At 38.6% G+C, this 21,969-nt stretch overlaps 1 protein-coding gene across 4 annotated transcripts in view; it reads right to left on the reverse strand.

Moving 5' to 3' along the window:
- The window catches only part of PRCP (prolylcarboxypeptidase), a 78,648-nt gene that overhangs the window by 22,055 nt on the left and 34,624 nt on the right, over window positions 1-21,969 (reverse strand). For 3 of the 4 annotated variants that reach the window (XM_040489490.1, XM_040489491.1, XM_040489489.1), the window contains exons 3-5: window positions 10,347-10,487; window positions 7,010-7,111; window positions 556-737 (exon numbers count right to left, since the gene is read on the reverse strand). In XM_040489490.1, coding sequence (XP_040345424.1) covers window positions 556-737; window positions 7,010-7,111; window positions 10,347-10,487 — 425 coding nt within the window. Of the gene's footprint in view, window positions 1-555; window positions 738-7,009; window positions 7,112-10,346; window positions 10,488-19,497; window positions 19,506-21,969 lie in introns of those variants that run through there. The other variant, XM_040489492.1, reaches the window with a different exon arrangement.

Here is a 21,969-nt window from a genome sequence, read left to right on the forward strand (position 1 = left end):
TAATGGATATTTATCCAAGGGATACAGGTGTGCTGTTTCGAAGGAGCACATGCACCCCCACGTTTATAGCAGCACTATCGACAATAGCCAAAGTATGGAAAGAGCCCAAATGTCCATCGATGGATGAATGGATAAAGATGTGATATATACATACAATGGAGAATTACTCAGCAATCAAAAGGAATGAAATCTTGCCATTTCTAACTATGTGGATGGAACTAGAGCGAAATTAGTCAGAGAAAGACAAATATCATATGACTTCACTCATTTGAGGACTTTAAGATACAAAACAGGTGAACATAAGGGAAGGGAAGCAAAAATAATATAAAAACATGGAGGGGGACAAAACATAAGAGACTCTTAAATGTGGAGAACAAACAGAGGGTTACTGGAGGGTTGTGGGAAGAGGGATGGGCTAAATACGTAAGGGGTATTAAGGAATCTACTCCTGAAATCATTGTTGTACTACATGCTAACTAAGTTGGATGTAAATTTAAAAATTAAAAAAATAAAAATAAAAAAAGAAGTGCTCATGTCCAACATAAATGCATTTACCCAACCGCCATATGAGGGTATTTCATCCTGAACCAGGCTGCAAGCATGCCACCATAAGAGCCCCCTAGGGCAATGACAGGTTGATTTTTAGCTCCTGGGATTGTTCTTTTCAAGTATTTGATTAACACTGCAAAATCTGCCAGAGCTTGTTCTGATGTCAGATAATTCAAGTATCTGGAATCCTAAAGAAAAGTAACAAAGAACAAGTATAAATGTGCACATAATAGCAGCTTAGGCATAGCATAGATCCAGGGAAAAAGCCAGTCAGATAAGTTTTACTCCAAATAGAATTTCTAGGCTATTGAGTTAAAATGCCCAGTCAACGCAATAACAATGCTGATTTAAATAAATCATTAAAAAATTATTTCAAGTTTGTGCGAAGAACATAATGTATTTTGCATTCAAATGTAATTTCTATTAAATGCTATTTACCAAAGACTTTGTTGAGGTTGTAGAAACAATAGAAACAAACTGTAATATTTAATAGTAAATGTGATGGAATACAATTCTCAGCTTAACAGACAACTGCTGTATTACAATTTTTATTACTTTTTTAAAATTTTATTTGTTTTTGAGAGAGACAGACAGAGAGACAGAGCACAAGCAGGGGAGGCGCAGAGAGAGAGGGAGACAAAGAATCCCAAGCTGGCTCCAGGCTCTGAGCTGTCAGCTCAGAGCCCGAGGCCAGGCTCGAACTCATGAACCGCGAGATCATGATCTGAGCTGAAGTCAGATACTTAGCCAATTGAGCCACCCAAGGTGCCCCTACAATTTTTATTTTAAAATTTTTAACATTTAAAATGGCTACTGGGGCACCTGGGTGGCTCTGTTAAGCATCCGACTTCGGCTCAGGTCATGATCTCGTAGTTCATGAGTTCGAGTCCAGCCTCAGGCTCTGGGCTGACAGCTCAGGGCCTGGAGCCTGCTTTAGATTCTGTGTCTCCCTCTCTCTCTCTGCCCCTCCCCTGATTGTATTCTCTCTCTCTCTCTCTCTCTCTCTCTCTCTCTCTCTCTGTCTCAAAAATAAACATTAAAAAAAATTTAAAAAATAAAATGGCTACTATACAGGCAAAGGTAGACTGAATCTTGTGAAAAACTGAAGAATCATCAATAAAAATCAAACTCATCCTTCCTTATCAGAAAGATTATCATTATATCTGCATACCAACAACTGGAAATTACCCTGTTGTAAACAACTATAAAATTGGAGTTACAAAATGCAATACAGCAACTACATCCAGGCATTAGAAAACAGGCAACACAAGACGTTGATCCCTGAGAGAAGGATATTCATAAAGTAAGCCCCATGATCACTGTCTCTCTGCCTAGAGACAATTTCCTCAGTGCAACGTAGTGGGGTAAAGCTCAGAGTCCTGCTAAACTAAGGGAGCTAGTAAAGTGTATGATTGGACTCATAGGTGGAATTTGAGGAACTCAACAAGTGAACATAGGGGAAGAGAAGGAAAAACAAGATAAAAACAGAGAAGGAGGCAAACCATAAGAAACTCTTTTAAATACAGAGAACAAACTGAGGGTTGCTGGAGAGGGTGAGGGCGGATGGGTTAAATGGGTGATGGGCATTAAGGAGGGCACTTCTCAGGGTGACCACTGGGTGTCATATGTAAGAGATGAATCACCGGATTCTACTCCTGAAGCCAAGACTACACTGTGTGTTAACTAACTTGAAAATTAAAAAAAAAAAAAAAAAAAGTATCTCTCCTTTGAAAGAAAAAGTCTTATTCCTCTCTCTTTGAGCTTGGGCTGGGCTTAGTGACTTGGTTCTAATTAATGTGTCAGAAGTGACGTATAACTTCCAATGTTAAGTCACAATAAGCACTGCAGTTTCCACCTTGCTCTCTCTTGAGCCACCCAGGGACCCCAAGATACATACTTTCTGACCTCTTACCTCTTCTTTCATTATCTATCACTAGTCTTTACTTCCAATTTTCTATGTATAGTTGAGTGTCATTTTTTTCTAATCCTTGCATAACATTTGTAATATTAACCCCCATGCTACTGACAAATTCTGTGAGCACATGAAGGGAAAGAAGCGTATCAAAAAGAGCCCTTAGTTCCATTTTGCTAACAAAGTATGAACCATGGGGATCTAGGTGACATTATGTTTCTATCTGCAACAAGCTGACTTCTTCCAATGGTTTCAAGATCTATCAACTCTCCTAATCAGATAATTATGCAGAATAATAAAGAATTGAGTTTCCCCCCATAGCCCAACAAATATCAGCAAATAGTTCTGTTCTTCATTCACAACACAAGAAATTTTCATTTATTTTATTTACTTATAATATGAGCTAATAAAACCTCTGAGAATGAAAATTAAAACTCTTTTCAGGGGTGCCTGGCTGGTTCAGTTAGTTAAGCATCTGACTTTAGCTCAGGTCATGACCTCATGGTTTGTGGGTTTGAGCCCCGCGTTGGGCTCTGGGCTGACAGCTCAGAGCCTGGAGCCTGCTTTGGATTCTGTGTCTCCCTCTCTCTCTCTCAAAAATAAACAAACACAAATATACATATATAAACTCCTTTCAAAATAGGCAGCCTAGAAAATTACTGGCCCCAAGTTCTTCTAAAAAGATGGTATATACATACTGGTAGTATGCATAATGATCTTAGGTAATCTTTTTTATTTTAATACTTGTTTTAATGTAATTTAGAAAAAAAAAAACTAGTACATAAAACCCTTGTTAAGATAATGCAAAATTTGAAAAGTTAGTTGTTCAAAGACAAGTATTATGTAAATAATAGCACAGATAGCAAATTCATATACCCAGAATCACAAAGTACATGACTGACTCAGTTGAGGAAATAGTATCCTTTTTATTGGGTGTACAGTCTGTGGCCAAGGCCAAAACTCCTTGTGAGATTAGGAAAGGTCAGAAGGGAATCCAAGTGGCTATTTGGACTCACTGAGACAGAGATAATTTGTCCTTATTTTATTGAAAAATACCTTTAAAAAAAAAAAAAAAGAAAAATACCTTTTTAAACATTTGAGTGCTCATTATACTTTTTCCTGTGGTAGACCCAATATATAATACATTATTAATATAATATATATTTTAAGTGTATAATTTATAAAGTAGAATAATTTACTGATATTTCTGAAACAATGAGAAGTTCCCCTCACATTCTCTGCAGCCATATCTTAAGATTTCCCACTGAGTTAAAAAATGATCAACATTAGAAATGATAATATTATAGTTTCAAAAGGGCTTGGAGGCACCTGGGTGGCTCAGTCGGTTAAGCATCCGACTTTAGCTCAGGTCATGATCTCATGGTTCATGAGTTTGAGCCCTGCATCAGGCTCTGTGTGGACTGCTCTGAGCCTGGAGCCTGCTTCAGATTCCGTGTTCCCCTCTTTCTCTGCTTCTCCCCCTCTCGTGCTCTGTCTCTCTCTGTCTCTCAAAAATAAATAACATGTTAAAAAAATAAAAATAAAAATAAATAAAAAGCACCCAATCTGTTCGGCTGCATATAAAAAAGGAAAGATTAAATACAAATTATTGAAATTTCAGGCTATTCAAGCTAAAGCTATCATTTCTTTCTTAAAGTGGAACATGTAATTAGAACATGTAATACTCTAAACTTCAAAAAAACCTTTTAAACTTAAAATTAAAAACTATACAGGCATACCTCAGAGATATTGCAGGTCTGGTTCCAGACCACTACAATAAAGTTAATATCTTAATAAAGCAAGTCCAATGACTATTTTGGCTTCCTAGTGCATATAAAAGTTATGTTTACACCATACTGTAGTCTATTAAGTGTGAATTAGTATTATTTCCAAAAAGATGTATACACTTTTTTTATTTAAAAAAATTTTTTTTTAATGTTTTTATTTATTTTTGAGACACAGAGAGACAGAGCATGAGCAGGAGAGGGGCAGAAAGAGAAGGAGACACAGAATCAGAAGCAGGCTCCAGGCTCTGAGCTGTCAGCCCAGAGCCCAATGCAGGGCTCCAACTCACAGACTACGAGATCATGACCTGAGCCAAAGTAGGACACCCAACCGACTGAGCCACCCAGGAGCCCCAAAAGATGTATACACTTTAATTTAAAAATACTTCATTGATAAAAAATGCTAACCATCATCTGAGCTTTCAGTGAGTTTTTTTGAGCTTTCATCTTTTTTACCAGTGGAGGGTCTTGCCTAAATGTTGATGGCTGTTGACCAGTCAGGGTGGTGATTGCTGAAGGATGAGTTGGCTTTGGCAATGTCTTAAAACAAAACAACAATAAAATTTGCCATATCAATTGACTCTTCCTTTCATGAATGATTTCTTTGTAGCATGTGACGCTGTTCAATAGAATTTTCCCCTCAGAATTTTTTTCAGAATTGGAGTCAATCTTCTCAAACCCTGTAGCTGCTTTAAAGTTTGTTTAATTTTCTACATTCATTGTTGACATTTCAGCAATATTCACAGTATTTTCACCAGCAGCAGTTTCCATCTCAAGAAACCAATTTCTTTGCTCATCCATAAGAAATAACTCCTCATCCATGAGAAACAACTCTTCATCCATTCAAGTTTTATCACAAGATTTCAGCAATTTAGCACATCTTCAAGGTCCACTTCTAATTCTGATTCTCTTATTTCCACGACATCTGCAGTTACCTCCTCCACTGAAGTCTTTCTTGAAACCCTCACAGTCATCCACAGGGTTGAAATCAGCTTCTTCCAAACTCCTGTTCATGTTGATATTTTGACCTCTTCCCATGAATCCTGAATATTCTTCATAGCATATAGAATGGTGAATCCTTTAGAAGGTTTTCAATTGACTTTGCCAAGATGCATCAGAGAGGAATCACTCTCTGTGGCAGCTATACCTTACAAAATGTTTTTTGTTTGTTTGTTTGTTTGTTTTTTCAGAGAGAGAATGAGCAGAGGAGAGGCACCAGAGGATCCAAAGCAGGCTCCCTGCTGACAGCAGAGAGCCCGATGTGGGGCTCAAACCCAAGAACTGTGAGATCATGACCTGAGCCAAAGTCAGATGCCTAACCAGCTAAGCCACCCAGGTGCCCCACAAATGTATTTCTTAAATAAGATTTGAAAATCAAAGTGACTCCTTGATCCATGAGTTGCAGAATGGATGTTGTGTTAGCAGAAATGAAAATAATATTCATCTCATCGTACATCTCCATCAGAGGTCTTGGGTGACCAGATGCATCGTCAATGAACAATAATATTTTGAAAGGAACTTTTTTCTTCCCGAGCAGTAGGTCTCAACAGTGGTCGTAAAGTATTCAGTGAACCATGTTGTGAACAGATGTATAGTCATCAAGGCTCTGTTCTTTCATTTATAGAGCACACACATAGTAGATTTAGCATAATTTTTTAGGGCCCTAGGATTTTCAGGATGGTAAATGTGCATTGGCTTTAATTTAAAGTTACCAGTTACATTAGCTCCTAACAATAGAGTCAGGCTGTCCTGACGACTTCAAGCCAGGCATTGACTTCTCTTTATGAAAGTCCTCAATGGCATATTCTTTCAATAAAAAGCTGTTTTGTCTATATTGAAAATCTGTTGTTTACTGTAGCCACCTTCATGATTTATCTCAGCTAGATCTTCTGGATAACTTACTGTAGCTTCTACATCAGCACTTGCTGCTTTACCTCGTACTTTTATGTTATGGAGACAGCTTCTTTCCTTAAACCTCATGAACTCTGCTAGCTTCAGATTTTTCTTCTACAGCTTCCTCACCTCTCTCAGCCTTCATCACATTGAAGAGAATTAGGGCCTTGCTCTGGATTAGGCTTTGGCTTGAGGGAATGTTGTGGCTGGTTTGATCTTCTACCCAGACCTCTCAAACTTTCTCCTTACCAGCAGTAAGACTGTTTCACTTTCTTGTCATTTGTATGCTCACTGGAAGAGCATTTTAATTTCCTTCAAGAACTTTTCCTTTGCATTCACAACCTGGTTAAATGTTTGTTACAAGAGGCCTAGCTTCCAGCCTCTCTCAGCTTTCAACATGCCTTGCTCACTATACTTAATCATTTCTAGTTTTTTATTTAAAGTGAGAGACATACAACTCTTCTTTTCATTGGAACACTCAGAGGCCAGCTGGCCTCATTTCAACATTTTTATGTCTCAGGGAATAAGGAGGCCTGAGGAGAGAGACAGAGATGGGGGAATGGCCAGTTGGTGGGACAGTCACAACACACACATTATTTATCAATTAAGTTTGCCATCTTATGTGAGCATCTTCTAGATTACTGATTGCAGATCACTATAATAAATGTAATAATAATGAAAAAGTTTGACATATTACAATAATTACCATAATGCAACACAGAGAAACAAAGTAAGCAAATGCTGTTGGAAAAATGGCACTGATAGACTTGCCCAACACAGGGTTGCTACAAACCTTCAATTTGCAAATAACACATGATCTATGAAGTCCAGTAAAGTGAAGTTCAATAAAACAAGGTATGCCTGTACTTACCTTGAATGAATTGTTACCAAAAGGTAGGGATTCTCCATAGTATCGATGTTCAGCAAATACCAACATAGCTTTCAGTTCCTCAGCCACATCCCACATGAACCCCTAGGGAGAATTTACAAATTCACAGGATAAAAATCATTTTTTATGTTTAACAGTCATTGAACCTTTTGCCAAGTCATATGAGATGAATGTTAAACCAGACCAAAAAGAGCTCTGAGAAGTTGCACAATTTATATTTGTTCTACAGATAAATAACTGTTGTTTCGTTGTTGCATGTTAATCTCATACTATAGTACAGTGAGATAATTAAAAATAAGCCCAAGTCACTCAACCACCTATCATTCCAACTCTCCTTATTCTGACACTGGAGCTGCATAATCAATATTTTGTCAAAAATAGTCTTCAAATTGCACTGTGTATAAAATAGTCTAGGAAAAACTGTAGATATCTAAGTTAGCTGCCTACCCATAAACATTTACAACATAAAAGAAAAAAGAAATACAAATAAGCATACTGGGCTCCCTTGGGTTTTATATTAATCTTATTTTCTCAAAAATAAGTAGTAGCTAACAATAGCTAATAATAATTGAGTACTTACAATGTGTCGGGCTGCTCTAAATACTCCATATATATTACTTCATTTGATTATCACAACAATCTAAGAGATAGGTACTTTTAGTAACCCCATTTTACAGACAAGGGCACTGAGACACAGTAGTTTAAATATCCTGTAACAGTCACACAGCTAGAAAGCGGCAGAGCCAAGATTCAAGCACAGGCTAGCTTCACAGTACAATCATCAAATGCTTTCAGATCTTATTTCCATACTTAATGCTGGTCATTAATCAATCACTGAATTTTTTCTCTTACCTCAAGTGGTGCCCTCAGAATCCTTCTCAACAAAGCACTCTAGACAGCCAACATCAATCGATTAGATTTAAATTTAGCACAGATTAAAAACTATGTGTCATTCCTAGGGCACAGTGCTGTTTTTTAATGAACTGCTGCTTCCTAACAAGGGCTAAGAACCTCTTAAAGTTTTTATTCATCTTGATCAATAAATGAACGATTTAAAGAGCTACATGCACGTGACGATGGAGAATTTAACCTGTTATCTGTGATGGTTTCAATAACCTTCACTTTCTCTCTTAACTCCTTGCCCATTTCCTGCCATTTATCTGCAGATCCTGTAACAACCAGCTCAAGCATGCCCTCCTCTGCCTGCCCCATTTTGGCATTGCTGATCAGTCTGCCTCTCAACACCACCGTGCTAGGTATAGATCTCTATTACTATGCTGAAATATTTGTTTATATGTGTCTTACCCTACCAGACTATGAACTTCTTTTTTTTTAAGTTTATTTATTTATTTTGAGAGAGAGAAAGCACGAGCAGGGGAGGAGTAAAGAGAGAGGGAGAGAGAGAATCCCAAGCAGGCTCTGAGACACCAGCCTGGAGCCCGACTAGGGGCTTGACACAAGGTTTGAACTCACAAACCATGATATCATGACCTGAGCTGAAACCAAGAGCTCAACCCAGAGTCACCCAGGTGCCCCCAGACTGTGAGCTTCTTAAGGGTAAGGATCATCTATCAAAATAGCCAGGCCTCTGGGGAGCTGAACTCAGGCTTTCAAAGGAAGCAATTTAATTGAACATTGATTGTAGTCAGTAATTTTTGCCTGCATCTATCTCAGGGTGTTTTTATTTTTCAGAAGAGGTCCATGTAATATATTAACAATTTAATAACACTCTGTGCCAGCACTGTCCTAAATTCCTAACTCTTATTTAGTCCTCACAGCAACTGTTATGAACTAGATTATTATCACTACACCCATTTAACAGGTAAAAAAACCAAGGCACAGAAGAAGAGACTGCCCAAAGTCACACAGCATAATGGCAAAACCAGAATTCAATCCTAACCAGTCTGTCACTCTTGACCATTCTGCTACAGTCTCTTAATAAATGAACATCCAGATTATGTGATAGTGCAACCAGGACATTTTAGTATAAAGAGAGGTGTCTAGGGCTGGGAAAGGGCCAGGACCCTTCTAAGGATCTACATCTAGTCACTTCCCTGGAACTGTTCCTACACTGTGTAGCTCTTCCTTTCTGTCACTTCTAAGGTAAGCCTTAAATTATGCTGCCTGTCAGAGCAGTGGAGGCAAGAACATCTGCCTGTCTATAAGAAAGAGGAAAAAGATCTGGGAAAAATAAATGGACACGAGAAGCTGCCCCATGGCCGTGGCATAAATGGGGCCGTGCCCCATGAGAAAGAGAAAAAGACAAAGCAGCCTCAGTTGTTTCACAGAATAACTAAGCAGGAATCTGATGGAAAATAAATCCTGATTTCACTTGTCACTGATGTAAGAGAAATAGACATCCTAGGATCTGAATTATTTGATTTCAACTAACATATTTAGACTCAACAGTCTTAAGGAAATATTGAAAAATGAGAAATGCAATAACATTATAATTGGGTCGATATCTTTGCTTTCAATTCAGTTTAGTTCAACAAACATTTACTAAGACCTCTTGAATACCAGGCACCGTGGCGGACATTGGCAATGGAGAAAATGTGACTCAGTCTTCAGTTTAAGGTAATTCACAGACTAGCTTTTTGGTAGAAAATTGACATTTTCTAGTCACAGCACTAGAACATAAAAAAAGGAAAATATCTTCCTTTCAAGTGTCCTTCTAAAGTAAATTTTGTTAATGGATTTAAGTGTTATTATAAAAGACAATAGAATGTATGGTCAGGAAAGCAAGCTAACATCTATACTATTTTTTTACTCACAAATATAAGAAAAATAGTAGAACAGGAAAGCTAAACTAAAATATAGCTACAACTTTACCTCTGTCCATTTCTATTTGACAATCAAACTCGCATTTTGTTTTTCTTATTTGCACTGGCATTGTTTAGATTTTATTCATTCATTTAACAAATATTTATTGAGCACGTACTGTATGTCTAGCACAGTTCTTAGACTGAAAATACAATACTAAACAAAAAAACAAAAACTCATGCCCTCATGTTTATATCCTGGAGACCATAATCAAAACAAACAAAAACCAAAAAAATCTATATGCAATAATATTCCTCTTCCCATGTCCCTCATATCCTTATTCACTCTAGAAATAAATTGGGATTAAAAAAAAAAATCTAAGATTCAATTGTCCAAAAATAGTCTTTCACTCTTTTCATGAGTAATTCTTTAAACTCTAAAGAGCTTCTTGATTAAGTACAGTAATATTTGTTCATATATACCGCAAAACATTTTCTTCTAGTTTGTCATAATAAAAGGCAAAGTGAGCATAGGAATTTCACAAATTTGCACATACCGTATTATTGCAAAACCAGACAATGTCTCCTTCATTACCAGTGTAGAAAAGTATTGATCCATCATCTTTATTCCAGTGTTCATCAGCTAGTAAGTACCGCTGTTTAAAAGTTTTATCTGTAGTAAATCCAAAATGATCAACCTATGACAAAAACAAAGCAGACAAATTTCAGAGGAAAGTAAATGAGATCAATAAAAAAGTAATTAAACTTATTCTTTCATTAAAACCGAACTAAGCTACAAAAATATTCACAAAACTTTTTAAACTTCATTTGATTTTAATTACAAGAGCACCTGGGTAGCTTAGTAGGTTAAACATCTGACTTTGGCTCATGTCATGATCTCGCAGTACATGAGTTCAAGCCCTGTGTCAGGCTCTGTGCAAACAGCTCGGAGCCTGGAGCCTGCAGCCTGCTTCAGATTCTGTGTCTCCCTCTCTCTCTGCCCCTCCCCTGTTCGTGCATTGTTTCTCTCAAAAATAAATAAATGTTAAAAAATTTTTTTAATTGATTTTAATTGCAGTAGTAATATTGGCACTGTTATTTTGAAGTTACTTTCTTTATATTGTAAAATAAAACAATGTTAGGGGTGGCTGGCTCTGCTGGTAGACAGCATGTGACTGTTAATCCCAGGGTTGTGAGTTCAAGACCCACGCTGGGTGTGGAGCCTACCTAAACACAACAACAACAATAAAACAATGTTATTGGTACTCAAGATTCTCAGTGATAAGATAACCGAAAAGATAAAAGATAACAATTATAAAATCAAGGAGTTACTTAAAAACACAGTATGGTAAAACTGAAGTGGAAATAGGATATGAATTCATTAAATTTTTAAAATACAGATATCCCTTATGTTTTGAATTTTCATTATCCAAACTTTCAATATCAAAATTCATGGAATAAACAGACCACTGAAAAGGTCTATAAACACTGTCACCCCAGTAACAATTGACATTCCAAGAACTAGGATTTTGGTGTTTAATACCATTCCACACTAAAAGGAACTAGGGCTTGTCAGTGAAGTGACTGACTAACATTTTGGGACAAGGAAGCTAAATGATAAACCTATACATCTTGCTGTGCATGGAAGCAAGGAAGTGCTCAAAAATTAATGCAGCGATGTCTAACAGATATAGGAACCAACTACAAGGGACTATATTATTGTCTTGTTTTAACAAACTGAACATAAAACAAGTTGAACATATAAAGAATAATGATTGTAGCTGATTGAAGCATTCAATTCACAAAAATCTACTAGTTCAGATGGATATCAAAAAGGAAACAAATATATATGGTCATATGCCACCATTTAAGGTATTTATTAAACCAACTCCTAATTTAGAAATTGGGAATACAAAAAAGAACTCAATATTTAACCTGAGTTTCCAATAGAATTGTGTTTCAAGGTACCAAATAGTCCCAGTTAATGAAAAAGACCTCTGTTTAATTAAATGTCAGCTAATGCAGAAGGAATGACAGAATTAGAAAAATGACAGTTTTGCAAACCCTTATGAAGTTACTGATTCAGGCAAGAATTACCACATGGTGTTAAAAACATTAGGAGAATAAATGACAGGGAAATGAAGATTCATCTTAGTGCCAGAGTAATATCATGGAGAGTGCTCTCTTGTCACCAAGGCAAAATGGAACTTTACAATGGAAGAATCAGGCTGCCATCACCTCAATCTAGTGATGAAAATTAGCATCACTAACAGTGGGGCAGGCATAGATTATGCACCTCCTCACGTGGTACAACACAAAGCAAACTTCACCTATGATAAAATCATGCCCAAAATGTTCAACTTGTATCTTTTTCCACCCTTTAGATCTAATTTCTTATGGATCTAATTTCCTGTTTCCAGGAAATACACAGTGTAGAACAACAAGCGAAAGGCACTCTGAATAAGCAGTTGGACAAATCCAAATGTGCGATAAGACAATGGTAAGGCAATGTCATGATAAATAAATTAGATTAAACAAAATTTAAGGAACAAAATAACCAGATGCAATGCATGATTCCAGATTGTATCCTAGTTTGAACAAATGATACAAATGATAATTAGGACAATTAGGTTAATGTGAATATGGACTAGGTATTAGAAGAATCTAATAACTTGTTAATTTTGTTAGGAGTGATCATATTGTGGCTGCATAAGTAAATGTTTTTACTTTTTACACCTGTATATTGAAGGATTTAGAGCTAGAATGTCATGCTGTCTGCAATTTACTTGAAAATATTTCAACGCAAAAAAGTAAGATGAATTTAAAGGAAGAAATTTTAATCTATACTGAAAGAGACAAAATACACACTGAGACTTTAAAACGTGTATAAAACGTGTCAAAAATGATAAAAATCACATAATAATTTCAAGCTTAAAATGAACTTTAGGGGCGCCTGGGTGGCTCAGTCAGCTTAGGTCATGATCTCACGGTTCATGAATTCAAGCCCTGCATTGGGCTCTGTGCTGACAGCACAGCCTGGAGCCTGCTTCAGGTTCTGTGTATCTCTCTCTCTCTAATCTTCCCCCATGTGCACTCTCTCTTTCTCTCAAACATAAATAAACATTAAAAAAAATGAACTTTAGGGGGTGCCTGAGTGGCTCAGTCGGTTGAGCTCCTAACTTCAGCTCAGGTCATGATCTCACAATTTGTGGCTTCGAGCCCCGCATCAGGCTCTGTGCTGACAGCTCAGAGCCTGGAGCCTGCTTCAGATTCTGTGTCTCCCTCTCTCTCTGCCCCTCCCCTGCTTGCACTCTGTCTCTCTCTGTCTCTCTCTCTCTCTCTCTCTCTCTCTCTCTCTCTCTCTCAAAAATAAATAAAACTTTTTAAAAACAGGTTTTTTTTAAATGAACTTTAAATTTTGGGGATTTTTTAACCTTTCACTTAATAAACTCACCATTTAAAATATAATTATCAAATCCTACAACATGGCAAGATTCATGCGCAATCTACCTGAATTTACAGTGTTATCCCACAGTACAGAGGCCCACTGAGCCTTTAGGATCATAGGGCCAGAGGCAACTGGGTAGCTCAGTGGGTTAAGCATTCGACTTTTGATTTGGGCTCAGGTCATGATCTCACGATTCATGAGTTCGAGCCCTATGGGCTCTGTGCTGACAGTGTGGAGCTGGCTCGGGATTCTCAATCTCTCCCTCTCTGCCCCTCCTCCATGCACATGTACTCTCTCTCTCTCTCTCTAAATAAATAAATTAATTAATTAACTTTTAAAAAAAGGATCACGGAGATGAATTTCTCTAGTACTTGGGAGACACAGAAGTGAAAATGCTGCATCTGGTCTGAGGCAGACCCAGTGATCCAGAGCTGCTCCAGCCTGTCCAGCCTAAACCAGGCTCTGCAAGACTTCCGTAGGCCATTCTAAAACAGATGGGACTCCATAACCCAGCTCCATCTACACACACATACCTACTTCACATTCATACCAGAGGTCCCAAAAGGCAAGTTTCTCAAAACTGCACTAAATTGCATACCTCCTGATGTCCATGATCATTGCTATATATAGTCCTAATACATAAGCTATTCTAATCTAAAGATGGCCTCCCTCAGGAAAATAAACAGTTTGTATAGAACAGGTTTATAATAATGATGTCCATGTGCTAAAAACCAGTAGCATTATATATGTTAATTCAACATATATAATCAATCACTCATTCAACCAGCATCTATTGAATGGCCAAGTTCTCGTTCTGGACCAAGAAGTAAGTTAAGCAATGGGATAACGTGTTGGCTGAGCCACAACCCCTACATTTAATTTAAACTAGGGGCGCCTGGATGGCTCAGTCGGTTAAGTGTCCGACTTTGGCTCAGGTCATGAGCTCACAGCCTGTGGGTTCAAGCCCTGCATCGGGTTCTATGCTGACAGCACAGCCTGGAGCCTGCTTCAGATTCTGTGTCTCCCTCTCTCTCCCCCTCCTCCTCTCAAAAATAAATAAACATTAAGAAAATTAAAGACAAATAAACTAATTCAACTATACCCACTCAGCCTAAAAATAAAAGAGAGCAAGAGAAACAGACAATGGAGGGAAGATAGACAAGTGATTCCACTTGCCTCCATTCAGTAAGTATAGCGCTCCTCCATGTGAGGTCCCTACAAGTCAGCATCAGCATCACCTGGGAATCTGATAAAAATGCAAATGCTCTGTGGCACAAAAACAGACACATAGACCAATGGAATAGAATAGAAACCCCAGAACTAGACCCACAAACGTATGGCCAACTCATCTTTGACAAAGCAGGAAAGAACATCCAATGGAAAAAAGACAGTCTCTTTAACAAATGGTGCTGGGAGAACTGGACAGCAACATGCAGAAGAATGAAACTAGACCACTTTCTCACACCATTCACAAAAATAAACTCAAAATGGATCAAGGACCTGAATGTGAGAAAGGAAACCATCAAAACCCTAGAGGAGAAAGCAGGAAAAGACCTCTCTGACCTCAGCTGTAGCAATCTCTTACTCGACACATCCCCAAAGGCAAGGGAATTAAAAGCAAAAGTGAATTACTGGGACCTTATGAAGATAAAAAGCTTCTGCACAGCAAAGGAAACAACCAACAAAACGAAAAGGCAACCAACGGAATGGGAAAAGATATTTGCAAATGACATATCGGACAAAGGGCTAGTCTCCAAAATCTATAAAGAGCTCACCAAACTCCACACCCGAAAAGCAAATAACCCAGTGAAGAAATGGGCAGAAAACATGAATAGACACTTCTCTAAAGAAGACATCCGGATGGCCAACAGGCACATGAAAAGATGTTCAGCGTCGCTCCTTATCAGGGAAATACAAATCAAAACCACACTCAGGTATCACCTCACGCCAGTCAGAGTGGCCAAAATGAACAAATCAGGAGACTACAGATGCTGGAGAGGATGTGGAGAAACGGGAACCCTCTTGCACTGTTGGTGGGAATGCAAATTGGTGCAGCCGCTCTGGAAAGCAGTGTGGAGGTTCCTCAGAAAATTAAAAATAGACCTACCCTATGACCCAGCAATAGCACTGCTAGGAATTTATCCAAGGGACACAGGAGTACTGATGCATAGGGGCACTTGTACCCCAATGTTCATAGCAGCACTCTCAACAATAGCCAAATTATGGAAAGAGCCTAAATGTCCATCAACTGATGAATGGATAAAGAAATTGTGGTTTATATACACTATGGAATACTACGTGGCAATGAGAAAAAATGAAATATGGCCTTTTGTAGCAACGTGGATGGAACTGGAGAGTGTGATGCTAAGTGAAATAAGCCATACAGAGAAAGACAGATACCATATGGTTTCACTCTTATGTGGATCCTGAGAAACTTAACAGGAACCCATGGGGGAGGGGAAGGAAAAAAAAAAAAAAAAGAGGTTAGAGTGGGAGAGAGCCAAAGCATAAGAGACTGTTGAGAACTGAGAGCAAACTGAGGGTTGATGGGGGGTGGGAGGGAGGAGAGGGTGGGTGATGGGTATTGAGGAGGGCACCTTTTGGGATGAGCACTGGGTGTTGTATGGAAACCAATTTGACAATAAATTTCATATATAAATAAAAAAAAAAATGCAAATGCTCTGGCTAAATCCCAGAACTACTGAATCAGAAGTTGTGGATGGTAGAACCCAGTAGTCTGTGTTTTAACAAGCCCTCCAAGTGATTCAGGTGTACAGCTGAAGTTTTAACAATGACTAAGTTAGCCTAAGCCACAAAATGGAACATGAATCTGCTATTCCTTCTCTTGATCTAGGTTTCAGAATATCTCTAATACTATAAACATCTCACCATTCTGAATGAGATTCTGGTGTTTAAAGATGTGCATTACCACCCAACATGGTCCCCAAATACAAGCCAACTTCATCATTTGAAGCTCAAAAGGAAAAACCATCATCTGTTTCACCAAAAAAGAAAAGACTGGCTGTGCTGGACTTAAAGAAAGTAGGTACATGTCTCTCTAACAAGACACCTTACCATGGGATTCTCAAAGATTATTCTGCTTCTTGTAAAATGAGATATTGTTGTACCCTTAAAAAGTAGCCCACCAAAAAACCGTATTTCAATAATCCAGTCTAAAGGTTTGAAATTTGAAACCATGTAGAATTACAAGGGCCACAAAAACTTTAGAACCAGAGAAAGCCAACTTCCATGTGTGACCACTGTCTGGCCACTACTGCTGTGAGCAATTCATCCCTAACTATTTAGATTAGGAAGAGAAGGGAAGAACTCAGGTAGAGAAAGCAGTTTGCAAATTAATAGACCTAAACTTGAATCTCTACTGTGAGGCCTCAGGCAAGTCACTTAACCTTTCTGAGCCCAGTATCTTCCTATATAAAATAAGGATAACACAATTTAAAGGATTGCTGGAGTGCCTGGGTAGCTCAGTCAGTTAAGTGTCCAACTTTGGCTTATGTCATAATCTCACCGTTCATGGATCCGAGCCTTTGTTTTGGGCACTGTGCTGACAGCTCAGAGCCTGGAGCCTGCTTCGAGTTCTGTGTCTCCCTCTCTCACTGTTCCTCCCCCCGTTCACACTCTGTCTCCCTCTCAAATAAAGATTTAAAAAAAAGTTATTTTAGGGGCACCTGGGTGGCTCAGTCGGTTAAGTGCCCAACTTCACTCAGGTCATGATCTCATCGTTCGTGGGTTCGAGCCCCACATCAGGCTCTGTGCTAACAGCTCAGAGCCTGGAGCCTGCTTAGGATTCTATGTCTCCCTCTCTCTACCCCTCACCGGCTCACATTCTGTCTGTCTGTCTGTCTGTCTGTCTGTCTCTCTCTCAAAAATAAATAAACATTAAAAAATTTAAAAACAGGGGCGCCTGGGTGGCGCAGTCGGTTAAGAGTCCGACTTCAGCCAGGTCATGATCTTGCGGTCTGTGAGTTCGAGCCCTGCGTTGGGCTCTGGGCTGATGGCTCAGAGCCTGGAGCCTGTTTCCGATTCTGTGTCTCCCTCTCTCTCTGCCCTTCCCCCGTTCATGCTCTGTCTCTCTCTGTCCCAAAAATAAATAAACGTTGAAAAAAAAAAATTAAAAAAAAATTTTTTTTAAAACATAAAAATAAAATAAAATCAATTATTTTAATTAAAATAAATAAATAAAATAAAGGATTGCTGTGATGATTAGAGAATGTGTACCTAAAGTACCAGGTATAGTTTCTAATGTATAATAAGTACTTAATAATTGTTAGTTCTCCTCTCCATCCCATTTGGAAACCAATCCTAAGCATGGGGTACTTAGATGGGGTAAATAAGGGGGAGGGAAAGGATAAAGCTCTTCAGAAACAAAACAAAACAAAACAAAACTCTAAAGCTCTTCACTTAATTATAGGAAGTACCCTTGGAATGTTGAAATCTCCTATTTTTTTAGTGTTTCACCTAAATATTAAATAGCTAGAAACAGGCTATGAAATCCTGTTTGCAAAATATTAGTTTACACTTTTCTTGGCTTTTCCTAGCTTCAAGAATATCAACTTCAGGCTACAAAACTGTAGAATATTTCCAATACCTAACGGCCCAGCACACTAGGGGCCGTGTGCCCTCTGCCGTTGAGAACTAGGATCCACATGCCACTTTCAGCTCTGCTCCTGAATAAAGAGATTTCATAAATCACAGCATGAAAGGGAACAAGGGCTTTAGAAATCATTTGATCTGTGTTCAATTGAAGAAACTGGGCTCAAAGAGGTCAAGTGACTTGACCAAGGTCACAAGTTGGAGGCAGAACTAGAGGTTTTAATTATTTTTGCAATTTGGTTACTGAAATAACTAAAATAGATAATAGTGCTGTAAAAGCAACAAAGCATGAACTCAAAAAGCAAACACACCTCTAGTCACATACAGCAGTTCTTTCTAAAATGTGGTCCCAATAGTTTTCAAGAGATAATTCCCTCCACCTTGTAGATAAGAAAGAAATCCATAAGAATGTGTAGGCAAGAAGGAACAAAGAGAATAATATCCTTTAAGTAAAATTTATTGTGGCAAAAATAACTATTGGACTTTAAAACTGTTCAAAGAATAAAGTTCACATCCAGAAGAGCCTATTAGAACATTATACCTGTCACCAACAATTTGGGTGGCAATTTGGGGATGCAGGGGAGAAAGGAAAGTAAATCACACAGAGCACCAACTACGTCTCTGGCACCATGCTGGGGCTTTCTTTATACAGATCATATCACCATCTTCCCAGTGGAGCTCTAGGGGCACTTTCATTACACCAGTCTTACAAAAAGGTTGCCGACACTCAGAGAGGTCAGAATACTCGCACACGATAACATAACTAAGAAATAAAAATCAAATACAAGTTTTTCATGCGTTTTTATCCCCTACCCAATCCTACCTCCAAAGAAACCCAGTCTGATTTTTCGCTGTAACATACTACTGCAGAGAGAGCTGACTACCAATGTCAACCTTAAGCAGGAGACACTATACTAGCTTTCTCCAAATTTGTAAAATGAAGGGCATATCCTCCAGCCATTTACTAATGGTTAAAGTGAAGAATATGTGGAATATTGGTCTTTTCATCAGCCTGACTCAAAAATTGTTACTATTACTGTTTTTAACCCATTTAATTAGTCACTAATAAAAAACAAAATCACAGAGATGCCTAGGTGGCTCAGTCAGTTAGGCATCAGACTCTTGATTTCAGCTCAGGTCATGATCTCATGATTGTGAGATCAAGCCTGGAGTCAGGCTCCGTGTGGAGCATGAAGCCTGCTTGGGATTCTCTCTCTCCCTCTCCTTCTGCCTCTCTCTCTCTTTTTCAAAAAAATAAAACAAAAAAATTTTTTAAATTACACTAACTCTTATACAATAGCCTTTCATTTTAGAAAACATAGTACACAGTTTTATTTATGCACCCAGATATATGATCATAGCTAACTGAAATTTTACTAAAGGTATGAAAAGTATACTCAGAGATATAAAGGACAAAAAAAAAAAAAATGGACTCATACCTCCAATAAACAAAAGTACCTTAAAAGAGGGCTCTCTGGTTTCCAATTCTAATCCAAAGATGCTAAAATGAAATAAGACCCCCTTTCTTCCACTTAGGATGTGTATGTCCTGTATTAATTTTGGAACCGTGGCATTATATTCTGTTAGAGTTCCTAAATAGAGACACATTGTTTCTAGGCAAGGTTGATCTCCCCTGAAAGGGTAGACACCTTCATGTTGGAAGGACACAGGTTTTCAAAGAAGGAACCAAAATCTGGAAGGTAAGGCTTAGGCAGGCCATGGGTCTGTACCCGAAGAAGGTTGGATATCTACAAGCGGAATCCTACTAAGTTAAGTTATCCCTCATACAGGAGGTAGCCCAAGCTAAAACAAGATCAATATTCCTTGAGGATATTGTGGTGATGACAAAGGAAATGGTCCAAGTCCCTCCAAGAGGAAGGTGAGTCTAAGAGACAGGATTGTCCTTCCCTTCCCACAGGGATGTTCTCTTCATTGCCATCCTTTGCAGGTCTAGTTTCCATTTTAACAAGGAAAGTGGAAGTTTCCTCAGACATACCCTTCAAATGAAATCATCATTCTGTATAATAAGACACTGTTCTGCACACATCCTTCTGTGCATATTAACCAGGAGAGAAAATTGTATTCCCCACTTCCATACTTTTTTGGTAACCTACTCCTAATCTTAAAAAGGAAACAATTAGAAATAAATTATTTAAAGAGAAAATGACATGGGGCGAAGTATAGAACAGGGGGGATATGGGAGAGTCCACTGTAGAAAAAAGTTAGACCATCCAGTCTCCTATATTCATAAATGGATAGTTAGAAAGGCAAGAACACAATAGCTACCACAGTGTACCTGTATAAGACAGATGCTTTAGTGACACCTGGGTGGCTCAGTTGGTTAAGCATCTGACTCAATTTTGGCTGAGGTAATGATCTTGCAGTTCATGAGATCAAGCCCCACATCAGGCTCTTCACCGAGAGTGCAGAGTCTGCTTGGGATTCTCTCTCTTCCTCTTCCTCTCTCTCTCTCTCTCTCTGTCCCTCCCCAGCTCATGCATCCCCTCCTCTCTCTCAAAATAAATATTTTTTTAAAAGACCGATACTTTAGGGGCAACTGAGTGTCTCAATTGGTTAAGTGTCTGACTTCAGTTCAGATCATAAACTCATGGTTCATGAGTTTTAGTCCTGGATTGGGCTCTGTGCTGTCAGTGCAGAGCCCCCTTTGGATCCTCAGTCTATCTTTCTTTCTGCCACTCCCTGCATGTGTGCTCTCATTCTCTCTCTCTCTCAAACATTAAAAAAAGATATTTCATAAATTTTTAATGTTTGTTTTTGAGAGAGAGAGAGAGAGAGAGACAGAGTGTGAGCAGGGGAGGGGCATAGAAAGAGGGAGACACAGAATCCAAAGCAAGTTCCAGGCTCTGAGCTGTCAGCACAGAGCCCGACGCAGGGCTCAAACTCATGAACTGTGAGATCATGACCTGAGCCAAATTCGGACACTTAACTGACTGAGCCACCCAGGGGCCCCACTTAAAAAATATTTTTTTTTAATAAATAATCATTAAATGAATATAGTTCAATTCTTCTAATCAGTGGTTCCTCACATTTTTATGTATGAAGCCCCGTTGTTAATGTTAGCATTTTCATACATGCTCTATTTAATAGTCACTGCTTGAGAAAATATACAGGAGAAGCGAATATAAATTTAATACTGGTATAAATGAATACACAACAGCATCTAATTACATTTGAAAAAAACAGTATATGCTTGGCAAGAAAATGGATTCATGCACCCTCTCCAATAACTGCGCAGTGCTCAGTTACTCCCTTTTCCTCTGACCAAGTACTGTATGCCTCAAGGGGGAAACACATTCTAAATTACCAAAATTCTACAAAAACAAAATACTCTCTGCTCTACTACTAAAAGAGGTGGAGATATCCTGCCCTTGAAACACCTAAAACATTACAGTAAATCAAGAAATAACATGTTTTTGAAAATATGCTCTACATCACTCATCATCAGGGAAATACAAATCAAAACCACAATGAGATACCACCTCACACCAGTCAGGATGGCTAAAATTAACAACTCAATCAACAACAGATGTTGGCGAGGATGCGGAGAAAGAGGATCTCTTTTGCACTGCTGGTGGGAATGCAAGCTGGTGCAGCCACTCTGGAAAACAGTGTGGAGGTCCCTCAAAAAGTTAAAAATAGAATTACCCTACATTCTAGCAATTGCATTACTAGGTATTTTTTTTAATTTTTTTAATGTTTATTTATTTTTGAGAGAGAGCATGAACATGAACAAAGGAGGGGCAGAGAGAGAGGGAGACACAGAATCCACAGCAGGCTCTAGGCTCCAAGCTGTCAGCACAGAGCCCAACAAGGGGCTTGAACTCACGAACCATGAGATCGGGACCTGAGCCAAAGTCGGATGCTTAACCGACTGAGCCACCCAGGCACCCCTGCACTACTAGATGTTTATCCAAAGGATACAGGAGTGCTGATTCAAAGGGCCACATGCATCCCAATGTTTATAGCAGCGCTATTGACAAAAGCCAAAATATGGAAAGAGCTCCAATGTCCATCAGCTGACAAATGAATAAAGAAGATGTGTTGGGGCGCCTGGGTGGCGCAGTCGGTTAAGCGTCCGACTTCAGCCAGGTCACGATCTC

The sequence above is a fragment of the Herpailurus yagouaroundi genome, unplaced genomic scaffold (assembly GCF_014898765.1).
Source record: "Herpailurus yagouaroundi ecotype Mexico unplaced genomic scaffold, PumYag 180, whole genome shotgun sequence".
Classification (NCBI taxonomy): Eukaryota; Metazoa; Chordata; class Mammalia; order Carnivora; family Felidae; genus Herpailurus; species Herpailurus yagouaroundi.